The 22,551-nt window shown below is 36.6% G+C and overlaps 1 protein-coding gene across 11 annotated transcripts in view; it reads right to left on the reverse strand.

Moving 5' to 3' along the window:
• The window catches only part of ADAM18 (ADAM metallopeptidase domain 18), a 131,217-nt gene that overhangs the window by 44,823 nt on the left and 63,843 nt on the right, over positions 1 to 22,551 (reverse strand). For all 11 annotated transcript variants that reach the window (XM_081221043.1, XM_081221051.1, XM_081221045.1 and 8 more), the window contains one exon: positions 21,568 to 21,763. In XM_081221043.1, coding sequence (XP_081077169.1) covers positions 21,568 to 21,763 — 196 coding nt within the window. The remainder of the gene's footprint in view (positions 1 to 21,567; positions 21,764 to 22,551) is intronic.

The following is a 22,551-nucleotide window of genomic DNA, read 5'->3' on the forward strand; positions in this document are numbered from 1 at the left end:
GAGAAAATAAACAAAATGGATAAGCCTTTAGCCAGGCTCATTAAGAAGAAATGAGGGAGGACTCAAATAAACGAAATTAGAAATGAATAGCAGAAGTTACAATGATATCTCAGAAATACAAACAATCATATAACAATACCATTATACATAAACAAATTGGGCAACATAGAAGAAAGTGATTAAGTCCTAGAAACATACAATCTTCCAAGACTGAATCAGGAAGAAACAGATAAACTGGACAGACGTGGATTACTGGTATGGAAATTGAATCAGTAATCAAAAAAACCCAACAAACAAAAGTCCAGGAGCAGACAGCTACACATGGGAATTCAACCAAACATTTAAAGAAAAGATAATGCTTATCTTTCTCAAACTATTAAAACAATTGAACTTGAGGGAAAACACTCAATCTCGTTCTATGAGGCAAGCATTTCTCTGATACCCAAACAAAAACACTACAAAAAAAGAAAATTACAGGCCAATATCTCTGATGAACTGAGATGCAAAAATCCTCAACAAAATATTAGCAAACAAAATTCAACAATACATAGAAAAGATCATGCAACATAATCAAGTTGAATTTATCCTAGGGACGCAGAATGGTTCAATATCCACAAATCAATCAATGTGATACACCATATTAACAAAACAGATAAATATCACCTAATTGTCTCAATAAATGCATAAAAAGTATTTGACAAAATTCAACATCCACACATAATAAAAACTCTCAATAAAATTGGTAAAGAGGGAATGCATCTCAACATAATAAAGGCCATTTATGGCAAACCCACAGCTAACAGCATACTCATAATGACAAGCTGAAAGCTTGTCCTCTAAGATCAGGAGCAAGACAAGAATGGCTACTCTGACCATTTCTATTTAATGTAGTATCAGAAATACTAGCCACAGCAAACAGATAAGAAAAAAAAATTGCACCCAAATTTGAAGGGAAGATGTAAATCAGTCACTATTTGCAGATGATATGATACTATATATAGAATATCCTGAAGTCCCACCAAAAAAACATACAGACTAACAAATGAATTCAGTAAAGTTGCAGGATACAAGATTAATATAGAGAAATCTGTTGCTTTAAAATAAACAGTAAAATATCAGTAATGGAAAGCAAGAAACAGTGCTGCAATGAACACTGGGGTGCACATATCCTTTTGAACCATGTTTTTCTCTGGATATGTACCAAGGAGTGGGATTGCTGGGTCATATGGTAGCTCTATTTTTAGTTTCTTAAGGAAAATCCATACTGTTCTTCATAGTGGCTGCACCAATTTACACTCCCACGAACAGTGTAGTATGGTTCCCTTTTCTCCACACTGTCTCCATCATTTACGGTTTGTAGATTTTTTGATGATGGCCATTCTGACTGTGAGGTGATATCTCACTGTAGTTTTGATTTGCATTCCTCTAATAATTAGCGATGTTGAGCATCTTTTCATGTACCTCTTGGCAATTTGTATGTCTTCTTTGGAGAAATGTCTATTTAGGTCATCTTCCAACTTTTTGATTGGGTTTGTTTTTTTGATATTGAGCCACATGCTGTTTGTAAATTTTAGAACTTAATTCCTTGTCAGTCGCATTGTTTGCAAATATTTTCTCCCATTCTGTGAGTTGTCTTTTTATTTTGTGTATGGTTTTCTTTGTTATGCAAAAGCTTATGAGTTTAATTAGGTTGCAGTTGTTTATTTTTGTTTTATTTGCATTACTCTAGAGAGAGCTCAAAAAAAGATATTGCTGTGATTTATGTCAAAGAATGTTGTGCCTATGTTTTCCACTAAAAGTTTTATAGTATCCGGTCTTACATTTAGGTTTTTAATCCATTTTGTGTTTATTATGTGTATGGTGTTAAAGGATGTTTTACTTCCAAGTTTTTACATGTAGCTGTCCAGTTTTCCCAACATCATTTATTGAAGCGACTGTCTTTCCTCCATTGTATAGTCTTGCATTCTTTGTTATAGATTAATTGACCATAGGTGTTTGGGTTCATTTGTTGAGTTTCTATCCTGTTCCATTGATTTATATTTCTGTTTTTGTGACAGTACCATACTGTTTCGATTACTGTAGCTTTGTAGTATAGTGTGAAGTCAGGGAGCCGGATTCCTCCAGCTCCATTTTTCTTTCTCAAGATTGCTTTGGCTATTCAGGGTCCTTTGTTTCTCCATACAAATACTAAGATTTGTTCTAGTTCTGTGAAAAAATGTCATTGGTAATTTGAAAGGGATTACACTGAATCTGTAGATTGTCTTGGGTAGGATAGTTGTTTTGACAATATTGATTCTTCTATTCCAAGAACATGGTATATACTGTTCCATCTGTTTGTGTCATCTTCGATTACTTTTATCAGCATTTTATAGTTTTTGAAGTACAGTTCTTTTTAATTTTATTCTTTTTGATGCAATGGTAAATGGGATTGTTCCTTAATTTCTCTTTCTGATCTTTCTTTGTTAGTGTATAGAAGTGCAACAGAATTCTTTGTATTAATTTTGTACCCTGAAACTTTACCTAATTCATTGATGAGCTCTAGTCGTCTTCTCGTAGCATCTTTTGGATTTTCCATGTATAGTATCATGTCATCTGCGAACAGTGACAGTTTTGCTTCTTCTTTTCCAATTTGGATTTCTTTTGCTTTTCTGATTGCTGTGGCTAGGACTTCTGAAACTATGTTGAATAAAACTGGTGAGTGGACATCCTTGTCTTGTTCCTGATCTTAGAGGAAATGGTTTCAGCTTTTGACCGTTGCGTATGTTGTTAGCTGTGAGCTTGTTATATATGGCCGGCATTATGTTGAGGTATGTTCCTTCTATACACACTTTCTGGTGAGTTTTTATCATAAATGGGTGTTGAATTTTGTCGAAAGCTTTTTCTGCATCTATTGAGATGATTACATGGTTTTTATTCTTCAGTTTGTTAATGTGATGATTCTCATGGATTGGTTCACGTATGTTGAAGAATCCTTGCATTCCTGGGATAAATCCCACTTGATCATGGTGTAGGATCCTTTTAATGTATTGCTGGATTCGGATAGCTAGTATTTTGTTGAGCATTTTTGTATCTATGTTCACCACTGGTATTGGCCTATACTTTTCTTTTTTTATGGTATCTTTGTCTGGTCTTAGTATCAGGGTGATGGTGGCCTCATCGAATGAGTTTGAGAGTGTGTCTTCTGCAGCAATTTTTTGGAATAGTTTCAGAGGGATAGCTGTTAACTCCTCTCTAAATGTTTAATAGAATTCACCTGTGAAACCATTTGGTCCTAGACTTTTGTTTGTTGGGAGTGTTTTAATCTCAGTTTCAATTGCAGTACTTTTGACTTTGCAGTCCTGTTCATATTTTCTATTTCTTTCCACTTCAGTCTTGGGAGATTGTACCTTTCTAAGAATTTGTCCATTTCTTCCAGGTTGTCCAAGTTATTGGCATATAGTTGCTTGTAGTAGTCTCTTATGATCCTTTGTATTTCTGTGGTGTCCATTGTAACTTCTTTTTCATTTTAATTTTATTGACTTGAGTCCCCTTCCTTTTTTTTTTGATGAGTCTGGTAAAGGTTTATCAATTTTGCCAATCTTTTCAAATAAGAAACTTTTTTTTTTTTTTTTTTTTTATGGTACGCGGGCCTCCCACTGTTGTGGCCCCTCCCGTTGCGGAGCACAGGCTCCGGACGCGCAGGCTCAGCGGCCATGGCTCACGGGCCCAGCCGCTCCGCGGCATGTGGGATCCTCCCAGACCGGGGCACGAACCCGTATCCCCTGCATCGGCAGGCGGACTCTCAACCACTGCACCACCAGGGAAGCCCCAAATAAGAAACTTTTAGTTTCACTGATCTTTTCTATTTTTTTCATTTGTTTCTGCCCTCATATTAATGATTCTTTCCTTCTACTAACTTTGGCTTTTGTTTCTTCTTCTTTCTCTAGTTGCTTTAGTTGTAAGGTTAGGTTGTTTACTTGTGAATTTTCTCATTCATGAGGTAAGGTTGTATTGCTATAAACTTCCCTCTTAGAATTTCTTTTGCCACGTCCCATAGGATTTGGATCATCATGCTTTTTCAACTGTTTCTAGGTATTTTTTAAATTTCCTCTTTGATTTATACAGTGATCAATTGGCTGTCTCATAGCACATTGTTTAGCCTCCATGTGTTTGTGCTTTTGCAGTTTTTCTTTCTTCTAGTTGATTTCTAGTCTCATAGTGTTGTGGTCAGAAAATATGCTGGATATGATTTCAATTTTCTTAAATTTACTGAGCCTCAGTTTGTGGCCCAGCATGTGGACAATCCTGGAGAATGTTGCATGTGCACTTGAAAAGAATGTGTATCCTGGTGCTTTTGGGTGGAATGCTCTATAAATATCAATTAACTCTGTCTGGTCTAAGGCCTGTGTTTCCATACTGATATTCTGTCTGGATGATCTGTCCATTGATGAAAGTGGGGTGTTGAAGTCCCGCACTATTATTGTGTTACTGTCAATTTCCATTTTCATGGAGTAACTTTTTTCATCCCTTCACTTTCAGTCTGTTTGTGTCTCTGGATCTGAAGTGGGTCTCTTGAAGACAGCATATATACAGGTCTTGCTTTTGTATCCATTCAGCCAGTCTATGTCTTTTAATTGGAGCATTTAATCCATTTACATTTAAGGTAATTATCAATATGTGTGTTCCTACTGCCATTTTCTTAATTGTTTTGCATTTGTTTTTGTAGGTCTTTTTTCTTCCCTTCCTCTTTTTTTCTTTTCTCTTATGGTTTGATGACTAACTTTAGTGTTGTGTTGGATTCCTTTTTATTTTTTGTGTATCTATTGTAGATTTTTGGTTTGTGGTTACCATGAGAATTTGATATTGCAGTCTATATATAAACAAGGTTGTCTTAAGTTGCTGGTCTTTTAATTTCAAATGCATTTCCAATATCCTGCATTTGTGCTCTCCTCTTCTCACAATTGCAGGTTTTGATATTGTATTTGTGTGTAGATTATTTCCTATCTTAGCTTTGTGTTTGCCTTTAGTGGTGAGCTTTTCCATTCATAATTTTCTTTTTTATAGTAATGGCGCTTTCTTTTCTGTTTAGAGAAGTTCCTTTAGCATTTGTTGCAAAGCTGGTTTGGTGGTGCTGAATTCTCTTACCTTTTGCTTGTCTGTAAAGCTTTTGACTTCTTCATCAAATCTGAATGAGAGCTTTGCTGGGTAGAGTATGCTTGATTGTAGGTTCTTCCCTTTCATCACTTTAGATATATTGTGCCACTCCTTTCTGGCCTGCAGAGTTTCTGCTGAGAAATCAGCTGATAACCTTATGTGAGTCCACTTGTATGTTATTTGTTGCTTTTCATATTTTTTGTCTTTAATTTTTGTCAGTTTGATTCCTATCTGTCTCATCAAGTTCTTCCTTGGGTTTATCCTGCCTGGACTCTCTGTGCTTCCTGGACTTGGGTGACTGTTTCCTTTCCCATGTTAGGGAAGTTTTCAGCTATTATCTCTTCAAATATTTTCTCAGGTCCTTTCTCTCTTCTCCTTTTGGGAACCCTATAATGTGAATGTTGGTACGTTTAATGTTACCCAAAACGTCTCTTAAACTGTCTTCATTTCTTTTCATTCTTCTTTCTTTATTCTGTTCTGTGGCAGTGATTTCCACCATTCTGTCTTCCAAGTCATTTATCTGTTCTTCTGCCTCAGTTACTCTGCTATTGTTTCCTCCTAGTGAATTTTTCATTTCAGTTATTGTACTGTTCATCTCTGTCTTTTTGTTCTTTAGTTCTTCTAGGTCTTCATTAAAGATTTCTTGTATTTTCTCATACTGTGCTTCCATTCTTTTTCCAGGATCTTGGATCATCTTCATTATCATTACTCTGAATTCTTTTTCCAGTAAATTGCCTATCTCCATTTTACTTAGTTGTTCTTCTGGGGTTTTACCTTGTTCCTTTATCTGGGACATATTCCTCTGCCATCTCATCTTGTCTAACTTTCTGTGTTGCAGCTTCCATTCCGCAGGCTAAAGGGTTGTAGTTCTTCTTTCTTCTGCTGTCTGCCCTCTGTTGGTTGAGGCAGGCTAAGGGGCTTGTGCAGGCTTCCTGGAGGCATCATTCTCTCTGACTTCAGACTATACTACAAAGCTACAGTAATCAAAACAGCATGATACTGGCACAAAAACAGACATAAATTACTGGAACAAAATAGACGGCCCAGAAATAAACCCACACACATATGGTCAATTAATCTACAGCAAAGAAGGCAAGAATACACAATGGGAAAATGACAATCTCTTCAGTAAGTGGTGCTGGGAAAAGCTAGACAACTACATCTTTAAGAACGAAATTAGAGTGTTTTCTCACTCCATTTACAAAAATTAACTCAAAATGTATTAAAGACCTAAATGTAAAACCTGAAACCATTAAACCCCTAGGAAAAATACACAGGCAATACATTGGTCTTAGCAATATTTTTATTGGATCTGTCTCCTCAGGTATGGGAAATAAAAGCAAAAATAAACAAATGAGACCTAATCAAACTTTAAAAATTTTGCACAGCAAACTATCAAGAAAATTAGAAGCCACCTACTGATTGGTAGAAGATATTTGCAAAACATACGTCTGATAAGAGTTTAATATTGGAAATACATAAAGAACTTACAACTCAATATAACCAACCAAACAAACAACCAAATCAAAATGGGCAGAGTACCTGAATAGGTATTTTTCCAAAGAAGACATGCAGGTGCCCAACAGATAAATGGAAAGGTACTCAACATCACTAATTATCAGGAAAATGCAAATGAAAACCAAAATGAGATATCACTTCACACCTCTCAGAATGTGTATCATCAAAAAGCCTACAAATAACAAATGTTGGCACAGATGTGGAGAAACTGGAACCCTTGTACACTGTTGGTGCAAATGTAAATTGGTGCAGTCACTATGGAAAACAGAATGGAGGTTCCTCAAACAATTAAAAATAGAACTACCATGTAATTGAGAAATTCCACTCCTGGGTGTTCATCAAAAAGAAAAATAAAAACACTAATTTGAAAAGATACATGCACCCTAATGTTCATAGCAGCTTTATTTGTTACATAGCCAAAATACGGAAACAAATAAGTGTCCATCAGCTAATGAATGAATAAAAAGTATGTGGTATATGGTATACAATGAAATATTACTCAGCCATAAAAACTAATGAAATTTTGCCATTTGCAATGATATGGATGGACCTGGAGGGTTATGCTTAGTGAAAGTCATATAGAGAAAGAAAAATACTGTATGTTTTCACTTACATGTGAAATCAAAAAAATAAATAAAACAAGCAAATGAATGTAATGAAAAAGAAGCAGAATCACAGATACAAACTAGTTACCAACTGAGAGAGGTTTTTAGGAGTGGCAAGTTATAGGAAGGGGATTAACAGTTACAAACTACAAGGTATAAAAATAAATAAAAAATGTGAATATAAAATACACCACAGGAAATGTAGCCTATATTTTGTAATAACTTTATATCAAGTATAATTTATAAAAATATAAAATCAGGAATTCCCAGAGAGTCCAGTGGCTAGGTCTCTGCACTTCCACTGCACTGGTCAGGAACTAAGATAACATGTGCCACATGGTGCAGCCAAAAATGAATGAATGAATGAATAAATAAAATCACTATATTGTACACCTGAAACTAACATAATATTGTAAATAAACTATACTTCCATAAAATAAAATAAACAAAATTATTGAATTAGAGGAGACAAAAAATAGAATGAAAAGGAGTGAAGAACACCTACCTGACCTATGGGATGCTGTCAAAGAAATGACGAACACATCATTGTAGTCCCAGAAGGAGAAGAGAGTGAGGAAGGGATAGAACGCTTCTTTAAAGAAATAATGGATGATAATGTCCCATGCCTGGGAGGGATTTGGATATCCAAGTTTATAAAGCTAATAGATCACCTCAAAATTCAACTCAAAGTAATCTTTTGCAATGCACATAATCATAAGACTGTCTAAACCAAAGACAATGAGATAATTATAAAAGCAGCAACAGAAAAAACTTTTCTCATACAAGGAAACTCCCATAAGGATATCTAAATTTCTCAGTAGAGACTTTGCAGGCCAGGAGAGAATGGGATGATCTATTCAAACTGCTAAGAGAAAGAAACTGTCAAACAAGAATGTTTTAACCAGAAAAGTTGTTCATCAGAATTGAAGGGGAAATAAAGACTTTCCCTAAGAAACAAAAACAGAGGGAATTCACCACCACTAAACCTGTCTTACAGGAAATGTTGAAAAGAGTTCTACAAGCTGAAGTAAAGGGATGCTAATTAGTAACATTAAAACAAATGAAAATGTGAAACATACTGGTAAAAACAAGCATATTGTCCAATTCAGTGTGCTCTAATACTGTAATATGGTGATGTGTCAACTCCTTGATTCTAATATAAAAGTTGGAGGAAGACAGTATTAAACATAGCTATAGCTTCAATAACTTTTAGTGGGTACACAATATGAAAAGATGTAGTTCTCAGTACAAGAAACATTGTAATTATACATGGTGACAGATGTTAACAACACTTATTATGATCATTTTGCAATATTTAAAAGTATTGAATCACTATGTTGCACAACTGATATTAATATATTTCAATTATACCTCAATTTAAAAAAATGTAAATGGTGACATCAATAATATGAAAGGGGGATAAAAGGATAGAGTTTTTAATGTGATCAAAGATAAATTATCAGTGCTATATATATATATATATATATATATATATATAAAATACACATATATATATGTATGTAAACATGACTTACATATGTTTTATGTGAGCCTCTTGGTAACCACAAAGCAAACACTTAAAGTAGATACAGAAAAGATAAACAGAAGGGAATCAAAGTATACCACTAGAGAAAATCATTAATTTACAAAAGAAGGTAAAAAGAAAAGAATAAAAGAAAAATAGAGTTACAAAACACAAAACACCCAGAAAACAACAAATAAGATGGCATTAGTTGACTGTTAAGTATCGGTAATTCTTTAAACATTAATGAACTGAATTCTCCAGTCAAAAGGCATACGGTGGCTGGATAGAAAAAAAAAGACCCTATTATGCAGCCTACAAGAGACTCAGTAGAGTTTTAAGGACACACAGAATGTCAAAAGTAAGACATGGTAAAATATATTCCATGCAAGTGGAAGCCAAAAGAGAGCAAAGGTAACTATATTTACATCAGACAAAATGGACTTCAGGCAAAAATAGAAACAAGAGACCAAGATGGTCATTATGTAATGATAAAGAGGTCAATTCATCAAGAAGATATAACAATCATAAATATATATGCACTCAACAGTGGAGCACCTAACTATATTAAGCAAATGCTAAGAGATATGAAGGGAGAAATAGATAAAAATACAATAATAGTAGGGGAACTCAACACACCACTTTCAACAATGGATAGTTCATTCAGACAGAAAATCAACAAATAAACGTTGGACATGAACCATACATTAAACCAAAGGGATCTGACAAACATATTCAGAATATTCCATCCAACAGCAGCAGAATTCACATTCTTCTCAAGCACACATGGTACATTCTCCAGTATAGAGTAGTGTTAGGTCACAAAACAAGGCTTAGCAAATTTAAGAAGACTGACATCAAAGTAATTATATTTTCTGACCACAAAGGTATAAAACTAGAAATCAATAACAGAAGTAAAGCTGGAAAATTAACAAATATGTGGATATTAAACAATATGCTCCTGCACAACCAGTGGGTCAAAGAAGAAATCAAACAAGAAATCAAGAAATATCTTAAAACAAACAAAAATATAACATATGAAAATCTCTGGGATGCTACAAAAGCAGTTCTAAAAAGAAAGCTTACAACAACAAATGGTACATTTAAAAAATAAAGATCTCAAAAAACCTCACTTTCCTTAACAAGGAAGTAGAAAAATAACAAACTAAGGCAAATGTTAGCAGAAGGAAGGAAATAACAAACATCAGAGAAGAAATAAATGAAATAGAGACCAGAAAATAATAAAAAGAAATGAAGAGCTGGTTTTTTGAAAAGAAAGAGATTTGACAAAACTTTAGCTAGACTAAGTCAGAAAAAAAGAGGAGGCTCAAATAAATAAGAGAATTTAAAGAGAAAATATTACAACTGGTACCATAGAGCACAAAGGATCCTGAGAGACTACTATCAACAATTATAAACCAACAAACTGGAAAATCTAGAAAAAATGGATAAAATCTTCAAATACCTACAAACTACCAAGACTGAAACATGAAGAAATAGAAAATCTGAACAGACTAATTACAAATAAGGAGATTCACAAAACTTCCAACACAGAAAAGCCCAAGGACCAGGTGGTTTCACAGGTGAATATCAAACATTTAAAGAAGAATGAATGTCCATCCTTCTCAAACTCTTCCAGAAGACTGAAGAGAAGGAAACATCTGCAAACTCAATTTATGGGGCCAGAATTATCCTGCTACCAAAACCAAAGTGTAAGGATACTACAAGAAAATTACAGACCAATAACCCAATAACCCCCATAAATACAGATGCTAAATTTCTCAGTAATTTTAGCAAACCAAATTCAACATCACATTAAAATAATAATTCACCATGATCAAGTGGGATTTATCTCTGGGATGCAAGGTTGCTTCAACGAATGGAAATCAATAAATATGATATGCCACATTAAGAGAACGAAAGATAAAATTATATAATCATCTCAATAAATGCATAAAAGGCATTTGACATAATAAAACATCCTCTCATGTAAAAACTCTCAACAAATTGGGACTGAAAGGAACATACTGCAACACAACAAAGGCCATATATGACAAACTCACAGCCAATGTCATACTCAGTGGTGAAAGGTTGAAAACTTTTCTTCCATGATCAGGAAAAAGACAATGGGACCCATTCTCACCAATCCTACTCAATATAGCACTGGAAGTCATAGCTAGAGCAATTTAGAAAGACAAAAAATGAAAAGCATCCAAATCAGAAAGGAAGAAATAAAATTGCCCTTGTTTGCAGATGATATGATCTTATATACAGAAAATCCGAAGACTCTACAAAAAAATTCTTAGAATAAACAAATTTGTTTAAGTTACAGGATACAAAACATATATGAGACAGTTGCATTTCTGCCCACTAATAACTAAACATTTGAAAAAGAAAAAGAAACAAAGAAACCAATCCAATTTACAAAAGGATTTGAAAGAATAAAATACTTAGGAATAAATTTAACCAAGGAGGTGAAATATCTGTCCACTGAAAACAAGGCTTTGATGAAAGAAATTAAAGAAGACACAAATGGGAATATATCCCATTATCATGTATTGGAAGAATTAATATTATTTAAACATCTGTATTATGCAAAGCTGTCTATAGATTCAATGCAATCCCTATCAAAATTCCAATGGCATTTTTCAACAGAAATAGAAAAACAATCCTATCATTTTTGTGGAGCCATAAAAGAACCTATATAGCCAAAACAATCCTGAGAAAGAAAAATAACAAGCCAGGGGCTTCACCCTTCTTGATTTCAAATTACACTAAAAGTTATAGTAATCAAAACAATACGGTATTGCCACAAAAATAGACACATAGAACAATGGAACATAGTTGAGAGCCCATAAATAATCCCCTACACACAGTCCACTAATATTTGACAAGGGAGCCAAGAAACTCAATAGGGAAAGGAGCGTCTACTCAATTAATGCTGTTGGGAAAACTGCATAACCACATGCAGAAGAATGCAATTTGACCTCTATCTTACACTGCTCAGAAAAATGAACTTGAAATGGACTAAAGACTCAAAGATAAGACATGAAACAGTAAAACTTCTAGAAGGAAACATAGGAAAAGAGCTCCTTGACATTTATCTTGGCAGCAGCAATTTCCTGAATGTGACACCAAAAGCAGAAGCAACAAAAGCAAAAATAAGTGAGACTACATCAAACTAAAAAGCTACTGCAGAGCAAAAGAAACAAGTAATAAAATAAAAAGAAACCTACAGAAGGGGAGAATATTTGAAAATCATATATGTGATAAGGCATTCATATCCAAAGCATATAGAGAACTCTTACAACTCCATAACAACAACAACAAAGATTCGAAAATGCACAAAGGATCTGAATAAACATTTTCCATAGAAGACATGCAAATGACCAATAAGTACATGAAAAGGTGCTCAACATTATGAATTACCAGGAAAATCAAAATCAAAGTGAGACATCACGTCACACCTTTTACTTTTGCTATTATCAAAAAGGTAAAAGATAACAAGTGTTGACAAGGATGTTGAGAAAAGGGAAAACTTTTACACTGTTAGGGGGAATGTGAATTGGTGCAGCCACTATGGAAAACAGTACGGAGATTCCTCAAAATCTTAAAAATAGAACTACCACGTGATGCAGCAAACCCACTTCTGGGTACACATCAAAAGAAATTGAAATAAGGATCTCAAAGAGATATCTGCACTTCCATGTTCATTGTAGCTTTATTCACAATATCCAAAATATATAAACAATTTAAGTCTTCAGCAATGGATGGCTGTAAATAATATACATATGTATAACAGAATATTATTCAGCCATGAAAAGAAGGAATTCCTGCCATTTGAGACAACCTGGATGAATACTGATGGCATTATAAGTGAAATAAATCAGATCAAGAAAGGCAAATATTGTATGATATCACTTATATGTGGAATCCAGATTCCACATATCAGTGATATCAGAGAAAGCCAGATTCAGAGAAAGAGAGTAATGTGGTGGTTATCATGGGCTCCAAGTAGTGGAAATAGGGAGATATTGGTTGAAGGGTACAAACTTCCAGTTATAATATTAGCAAGTTCTGTGAATCTAATGTACAGCATGGTGATTACAGATAAGAATACTGTGTCATATACTTGAAAGTTGCAAAGAGAGTAAATCTTTAAAGTTTTCACCACAAAAAGGAAATGGTAATTATGTGACAGGATGGAGGTGTTAGCTAATGCAATGGTGAGAAACATTTTTGCAATGTTTAAATGTATCATAGCAACAATTTTTACACTTTAAACTTACACCTTATTATATGTCAATTATATCTCAATAACATTGGTGGGGGGAGATTCCCAAGGGAGAAAGACACCAGCAACATAGTGGTGTAGGAAGCACTAGAAGAAAGCCCTCTCACAAATACACTGATTCAGCAACAATTCATAAATAAATTCCCTTTGTGATGAACCTGAAAATAAATGAAAGTCTCATCTTCTTTGGGAGAAAGCAAAACCACTGGAGTCAGTAGGGAGATTCAGGAACCCTCTTGCCAGAAACCTGCCCTAGTGCAGTGCTTACAAGCAGGAAGCTCTCAGCTTCACCCAGAAGAGAGAAGGTATTTGTCTGCAGGTCCAGCACCCATATATTTCCAAGGAGGCTTTCCATAGATCTGGAATTTGCTTTTCAAGTTCTGGGAGCTCTGATGGGTCTGGACAATCTAACTGCCTGGGGGACAACAAGGACAGCATCTTGGCATATTTGACACCAAGGGTACTCCCCCCTGCTCACCAAAGGGTGAGTGGATGAATAATCCCAGCTCTCAATTTCCCCCTTGAAAGGGAAAGAGAAGATCCATTTGTCCAGAGCCCCAAATATCACTTCTACAAACTGAACAGAAAAATGCACTAGAGGGGTTCAACAACAGACTAGATCAAGCAGAAGAAAGCATCAACAAACCTGAATACAGGTCATTGAAAATTATGTAGTAAGAAGAGCAAACAAGACAAAAGAATGAAAGCAAGTGAAGAAAGCTTAAGGGACTTATGGGACACCACCAAAGGCACTAATATATACATTATGGGGGTTCTGGAAGAAGAATAGAGAAGGAAAGGATCAGAAAGTATATTCCAAGAAATAAAGGCTAAACATTTTCCAAAGTGGAGAAAGGAAGTAGATGTTCAGTACAAGGAAGGCCGAAGAAATTCAAATAAGTTGAACCCAAAGAAATCCATACCAAGAGACATTACAATCAAATTCTCAAAATTCACAGACAAAGAGAGGATATTGAAAGTAGAAAAAAAGTGACTTGTCACATAAAAGGAAACCCCCGTAAGACGATGAGTGGATTCTTCATGAGAAACCTTACAGGCCAGAAGGTGGTGGGATGATATACTCAAAGTACTGAAAGATAAAAACTACCAACAAATAATATTATACAGGGGAAAACTGCCTTTCAATTGAGGAAAGGAGATGGCAGAGTCAAAAGACCCTGAGCTCACCTCCTCTCATGAGTACACCAAAATCACAACTATCTGAGAACAACCATTGATGAAAAAGACCGGAACCTACCAGAAAAGATCTTCTACGACTAAAGACATAAAGAAGGAACCACAACAAGATGGGTAGGAGGGGCAGACTCCTGATATAATCAAATCCCATACCCCTGGGTGGGCAACCCACAAACTGAAGAATAATCAGAGGGCAGAGGTTCTCCCACAGGAGTGAGAGTTCTGAGCCCCATACTGGGCTCCCCAGCCAGGGGTCCTACACCAGGAAGACAAGCCCCCACAGCATTTGGCTCTGAAGGCCAGTGGGGCTTAATTTCAGAAATCCCAAAGGACCGGCAGAAATAGAGCTTTCACTCTTAAAGAGCGTACAGAGAAGCTCACGCACATCAGGACACAGGGCAAGAGCACTAATTTGATAGGAGCCTCGGAGAGATCTACCTGCTGGTCTTGGATAGTCTCCCAGACAGCCAGGGGTGGCTACAGATCATCCTGGGGACATAGACACTGGCAGCAGGCCTATTTGGGAGCATACTACCGTGTGGACACTGCTGCTGGTGGCCACCATCTTGGGATACTCCGTTTATCTCATTCGTGCCAAAACCTGGCCCCCTCAAACACCTGTAGGCAACCAGTGCTGGGATGCCTCAGGCCAAACAACTAACTGGGTGTAACACAGCCCCATCTCTCAGCAGACAGGCTACTGAAAGATTCCTGAACCCACAGCAACTCTAGACAGGCCACTAGACATGGCCCTGCCTATAAGAGGGCCAAGACCAAGCTCCACACACCGGTGGGCAGGCACTGGCCCTGCCTTCCAGGAAACCTACACTAGTCTCTAGACCAGTCGCAGACACCAAACACAAGAAAACCACAATCCCACAGCCTGTGGATACAGCCTGTGCATGGTAGGCCAGACCCTACCCTGGGACCAGCTGTGCCATGGCGCTGCCCACTAGCAGCCCAACAACAAGCTTTAAGACACCCCAGTTGCCATACCCAACTGTATCAGAAATCGACCACTCCCACCAGCAATCTGACACCAGCTCTGGGAACCGTGGGTCCTGAAGCCAGACTCCAGGACCTAACTCTGCCTTGGTAATCCAGCACATTAACCCCAGGACATGGTTTCACCCACCAGTGGGGAAAAACATCCCTGGAGTGTTCTGGACCCTGACTCTGTCCACCAGCGATCCAGCACTAGATCCAGAGCTCCCTGGGGTTCTGCCGTCAGCTGCCTTGTAACCCGGCCTTACCACCCAGCAGCTGAGTGCCTTCACAAAAGGCAGGGCCTGGCAATCAACCAGACCAGGGGCCAACCAAGCCTACCACACCAACCACATCGTCAGTCCACCACAAAAGAAGGGCCCACACAGTTCTCTTAGGGCAAATCCATAGAGCATATGGCTTGGCTATCAAGAGGGGTGTGCACTGCTAAGGCACATAAGACATCTCCTACGGAAGTCCACTTTTCCAAGGTCAAGAAATGTAACTAACCTACCACACAGACAAAAATACAATAGCAACTTAAACAAAATGAGGCAGCAGAGAAACATATTTCAGATGAAGGAGCAAAATAAAACCCCAGAAGAAGCACTAAGTGAGGTGAAGATAGGCAACCTATCCAAGAAAGAGTTCAGAGTAATGATTGTAAAGATGATAACAGAACTTGGGATGGGAATGGATGTACAGAGTGAGAAGTCAGAAGTTTTTAACAAAGAGTTAGAAAATATAAAGAACAACCAAAGAGAGATGAAGAATACAATAACTGAAATGATGGGCTTCTCTGGTGGTGGAGTGGTTAAGAATCTGCCTGTCAATGCAGGGGACATGGGTTCGAGCCCTGGCCCCGGAAGATCCCACATGCTTCAGAGCAACTAAGCCCGTGCACCACAACTACTGAGCCTGCACTCTACAGCCTGCAAGCCACAACTACTGAAGCCCGGGCACCTAGAGCCCGTGCTCTGCAACAAGAGAAGCCACCACAATGAGAAGCCCACGCTCTGCAACGAAGAGTAGTCCCCACTCGCCGCAACTAAAGAAAGCCCGCAGGCGGCAATGAAGATCTAACACAGCCAAAAATAAAATAAATTTTAAAAAATAACTGAAATGAAGATACACTAGCAGGAATCAATAGTAGACTAAATGAGTCAGAATAACAAATAAGTGAGCTGGAAGACAGAGTAGTGGAAATCACTTGTGCTGAAAAGAAAAAATAATGAAAAGAAATGAGGACAGTTTAAGAGACCTCTGAGACAACATCAAGCACATAATATTCACATTATAGGGGTCCCAGAAGGAGAAGAGAGAGAGAAAGGACCTGAGAAAATACTTGAGGAAATTATAGCCAAAAACTTCTCTAACATTAAGAAAGGAAACATTTGCTCAAGTCCAGGAAGCACAGAGAGTCACATACAAGAGAAACCCAAGGAGCAGCATGCTGAGACACATATTAATCAAACTGCCAAAAATTAAAGACATAGAAAAAAGCAACATATTAAAAGCAATAAATAACATAGAAGGGAACCCCCATAAGGCTATCAGCTCATTTTTCAGCAGAAACTGCAGGCCAGAAGGGAGTGGCTCAATATATTTAAAGTGATGAAATGGAAAAACCTACAAAGAGAATACTCTACCCAGAAAGGCTCTCATTTAGATTTGACGGAGGGAGCAAAAGGTTTACAGACGAGCAAAAGGTAAAAGAGTTCAGCACCACCAAACCCACTTTACAAAAAATGTTAAAGGAACTTCTCTAGGCGACAAAGGAAAGGCCACGACTAGAAACAAGAAAATTACAAAATGAAAAACCTCACTGGTAAGGTAAAGGTATAGTAAAGGTAGGAAATCATCCACACACAAAGCTAGTATGGAAGTTAAAAGACAAAATAGTAAAATCATTTATATCCACAATAAGCAGTTAAGGGATACACAAAACAATTAGATATAAAATATAATATCAAAAGAATTCAGAGAAATCAGTAATTGCAAGGGGAGGAAAATACAAATACAGGATTTTTAAAGTGTGTTTGAAATTAAGAGATCAGCAACTTGTAACAATCACGAATATATATAGACTGTTATACAAAAATCTCATAGTAACCATGAACCAAAAATCGATATTAGATATACACAAAAAAGAAAAAGGAATCCAAATATAACACAAAGATAGTCATCAAATCACAAGAGAAGAGAACAAAAGAAGAAGAAAGGACCAAAAAGACTGAGAAAGACAAACCCACAACAATTAACAAATGGCAATATGAATATACATAGCAATAATTACCTTAAAGGAAAAGGAATAAATACAAAAACAAGACCCAGTATTGTGAAGGCACAAAAACAGACACACAGAACAGTATAGAAAGCCCAGAAATAAACCCATGCACTTATGGTCTACAATAAAGGAGACAAAAATATACAACAGAGAAAAGACAGTCTCTTCAATAACAAGTGGTGCTAGAAAAACTGGACAGCTACCCGTGAAAGAATGAGAGTAAAATATTTTCTGGGCTTCCCTGGTGGCACAGTGGTTGAGAGTCCGCCTGCCGATGCAGGGGACGTGGGTTCGTGCCCCGGTCCAGGAAGATCCCACATGCCGTGGAGCAGCTGGGCCCGTGGGCCATGGCCGCTGAGCCTGCGCGTCCAGAGCCTGTGCTCAGCAACGGGAGAGGCCACAACAGTGAGAGGCCTGCGTACCGCAAAAAACCCCACAAAAAACCATTTTCTCACACCAGATACAAAAATAAACTCAAAATGGATTAAAGACCTACATGTAAGACTGGATACCAAAAAACTCCTAGAGGAAAACATAGACAGAACACTATTTGATATAAATTGCAGGAATATTTTTTTTTGGATTCATCTTCTAAAACAAAGGAGATAAAAGCAAACATAAACAAATGGGACCTAATTAAACTTAAAAGATTTTGCACAGCAAAGGAAACCATAAACAGAATGAAAACACAACCTACAGACTGGGAGAAAACATTTGCAAATGATATGACAGATAAGGGGTTAATATCCTACATATATAAAAAGCTCAGACAACTCAACATTAAAGCAAACAAACAACCTGATTAAAAAATGGGCAGAAGAACTGAATAGAAATTTTCCCAAAAAAGAAATGCAGATGGCCATCAAGTACATGAAAAGATGGTCAACATCGCTAATCACGAGGGAAATGCAAATCAAAACCACAGTATCACCTCACACTGGTCAGAATGGCTATCATCAAAAAGAAAATGAATAACAACTGTTGGGGAGGATGTGAAGAAAAGGGTATTGGTGGGAAAGTACACTGTGGTAGCCACTGCGGGAAACAGTATGGAGGTCCTAAAGAACTAAAAGTAGAACTACCATATGACCCAGCATTTCCACTCCTGGATATATATCCAAAAAAACCCCCCACAAAAACATTAATTCAAAAAGACACAAGCCTCCCAATGTTCACAGAAGCACTATTTACAATTGTCGAAGCAACCAAAGTGTCCATCAACAGATGAATGGATAAAGAAGATGTGGTGTACGAGTACGCATACACACACACACACACACACACACAATGGAATACTACTCAAACATAAAAAAGAATGAAGTTTTGCCATTTGCAATAACTTGGATGCACTTGGAAGTCACTGTTAACTGAAATAAGTCAGAGAAAGACAAATACTGTGTGACATCACTTATATGTGGAATCTAAAAAATATATCAAAGTAGTGAATATAACAAAAAAGAAGCAGACTCACAGATACAGAAAACAAACTAGTGGTTACCAGGGGGACAGGCAAGGGGAGAGGGTCAATATAGGGGTAGGAGGTTAAGAGGTATAAATTAGGTATAAAATAAGCTACAAGGATATATTGTATAACGTGGGGAATATAGCCAATATTTTATGGTAACTATAAAAGTAGTATAAACTTAAAAAGTGTGAATTGCTATATTGTACACCTGTAACATATAATATTACTGTATATCAACTATACTTCAATTAAAAAATTAAGGAGAGAGAAAATCTCTCCAGACAAACAAAAGCTGAAGAAGTTGATGATCACTAGACCTGCCATATATGAAGTGCTGAAGTGAGTGACATCAGCACTGTGTTGGCATAAGGGATCCTTCCTTTTTGTCCGCCTGCTTAAAAAAAATCCACATATATTTACTACCTATGAATTCTATTTTAGATGCTCATGAAAGCACAGAGGATGGGAGGAAAGAGTTCCCAAGCTTCAAGAAATTAAAGATTTAGATCTAACTATACAAAATATGATGGTACAATGGTAAAACACTAATTGCTAATGGGCTTCAGAGTAAGGAAATTATGCAATGAAGCTTTAAAAAATATGGAGTTGGATTATTTTAAAGAAATTTTAAAAGAGGTAGGTACTAAATATCAAATAAATTGGTTTTTGTTTTCTACAAATTTTTATTGTGTTAAAATACACATAAAGTTTACCATCTTAATTATTTTTAAGTGTTCAGTTCAGTGGTTCATTGTACATTCACATTGTTGTGCAACCATCACTACCATCCATCTCCATAACTCTTTTTATCTTCTAAAATGGAAACTTTATACCTATTGAATAACAACTCTCCATTCTTCCCCTCCCCAAGCCCCAGCTACCACCATTCTACTTTCTGTATCTGTAATATTGATGATTAAGTACCTCCTTTCAGTGGAATCATACAGCATTTATCTTTTTGTAACTGGCTTAGTTCATTTAGCATAATGTCCTCAAGGTTCCTCCATGTTGTACTTTGTTGCAAAATTTCCATCCTTTTTAAGGCTAAATAAGATTCCATTGTTTATATACACCACAGTTTGCTTTATCCATTCATCCATTGATGGACATTTGGGTTGCTTCCAAGTTTTAGCTATTGTGAATAATGCTGCTATGAACATGAGTGCATAAATATCTCTTCCAGACACTGCCTTCAATTCTTTTGGGTATACCCAGAAGAGGACTTGCTGGGTCATATGGTAATTCTATTTTTAATAATCTGAGGAATCGCCATACACAGAATAGTGGTGATGCCATTTTACGTTCCCACCCACAGTGCACAACCGTTGCAATTTTTCCACATCCTCATCAACATTTGTTGTGTTCTGTTTTTTTTGACAGCAGCCATCCTAATGGGTGTGAGGTGGTATCTCATAGTTTTGATGTGCATTTCCCTAATGATTAGTGATGTTGAGCTTCTTTTCATATGCTTATTGGCCATCTGCACGTCTTCTTTAGAGAAATATCTATTCACGTCATTTGCCTGTTTTTGAATCGGGTTGTTTGTTTTCTGTTGCTGAGTTTTAGGAGTTTTCTATGTATTCTGGATATTAATTTCTTATCAGATGTACGATTTGCCAATATTTTCTCTCAGTGGAACTACAAAACAGCCAGAAAGCAATTAATGAGATGGCATCTGGTAAGTCCTTATATTTGGGGTCAGATCATTCTTTCTTATAGGGGCTGTTTTGTGCATGGTAGGATATTTAGTAGCAACCTGGACTTCCACCCTCTAGAAGCCAGTATCAGTTCCACCCCAGCCGTGAAAACCACAAAGGCCTGCAGGCATTGTGTCTGGAAGGAAAAGGCCATGAATGCTGCTAAAAATGCTGAAGTACACAGGATCCCACACCCCTCACAGCAAGAAATGCCCAGCCTAAGATATCCACAGTGCTGAGGTGGAGAAACCCTGACGTAACTGTTCGTTTTGCACTAACATTGCTTTATGTGTCAAAACAAAAAGAGCAATGTTCTCCTGGCATCAGCAAGATGACTCCTTAGGAAATAACATTCCTTTCTCAATCCTGTAAGGGTTCACAATGAACCACTACTTGTCTTCTACATGCAGATCTGGACTATGTATACTGTCAGTATGTTACTTTCATGTATAACCCTTTGTCTTGAAAACATATATAACTGTGCCTTGACCTCTAATGGGCAGAACAGTTCTCAGAGCTTTTTGGAAGACTATCTCCTGGGTTATAATCCTCAGACTGGCTTGAATAAAATTCTCTATTTCTTTCTTAGGTTGACTATTACTTAATTTTTTTGTCAATATAATCTTCCAAGAAGCTGCATTTCCACTTGAGGTTTCTCCCTTGTGCATATATGGACTCCTTATAAATTCAGAAGTTTTTTCTCAGAATCAAGAAAATTTTACTTCCTTTAACACTAATATACATTAGGCCTACAAACAGGATACACTTATCTTAAAATTACACTTACATTTTTGTTTTATAGCATTAAATAACAGAGCTTGGATCATCAGAATTTAGGAACTAAGAAGAAAATTGTGTTCGTTACCTCCTCCAATTAATTTTCTGCACTGTCTGGTAAACGACCGACATCGTCCTCTATAACAGAAGGAGTCGCCCGAATCACAACTCTGTCCATCACGTGCATAAGTGTCAGGCACACAGTGTGCGTTATTCCCATCACAGAATTCTAGAAAATCACATTCATCAACTGGTTGCCTACAAGGTGTATTAACTGGTTTTATCTGGAAGAGAAAAGAAACATATGAAAAAATTACATACAAATGATACCCAAGTTTTCTTTCTCTTCAGGCTTGAAGTTTCCATCCATTTTTTCTAACTTGCTAACAGCAATGAGGAAATTGCCTTCTTGTTAACTACTTAAGCATTGCACAGACATTTAGGTGATTGAATTTGTTGTGCGTAAAGGAGTGGGAGATATGAGAAATTCAAAGATAAGCAGACTACCATAATTATAAAAAAGAAAGAAAGTAGAGCTAAGTAATTATTATAAAAATTACTTTCAACCCACTAAGGATATGCTCACATGGGCAGACTCTGGTTTCTCCAAATGCCATCCTTAAAGCAGAAATCAGCAACCACTTAACAAAACAATAAATATGCCTCATAAACATTTAGAAAAAAGTTTTCATATGAAAGAAAAGAGAGAAGAATTACAGAAACAACCAGAAAGCAAGAAACAAAATATCAATAAGTACATAGCTATCAATAACCCCTTTAAATGTCAAAGAACTAAATGCTGCAATCAAAAGGCTGACTGGATAAAAAAAAAAACAAGACCCATCTATAAGCTACCTAGAAGAGACTCACTTCAGAGCTAAAGACATACACAACAATCTCATCTACAATCACATCAAAAAGAATAAAATACCTAAGAATAAATTTAACCAAGGAAGTGAAAGACCTATACTCTGAAAACTATAAGACATTGATGAATACATACAAATAAATGGACAGATATACCATGTTCATGGATTGGAAGAATTAATGTTAAAATGACTGTACTACCCAA

This window comes from Mesoplodon bidens (genome assembly GCF_964165515.1).
Source record: "Mesoplodon bidens genome assembly, chromosome: 20".
NCBI lineage: Eukaryota > Metazoa > Chordata > Mammalia > Artiodactyla > Ziphiidae > Mesoplodon > Mesoplodon bidens.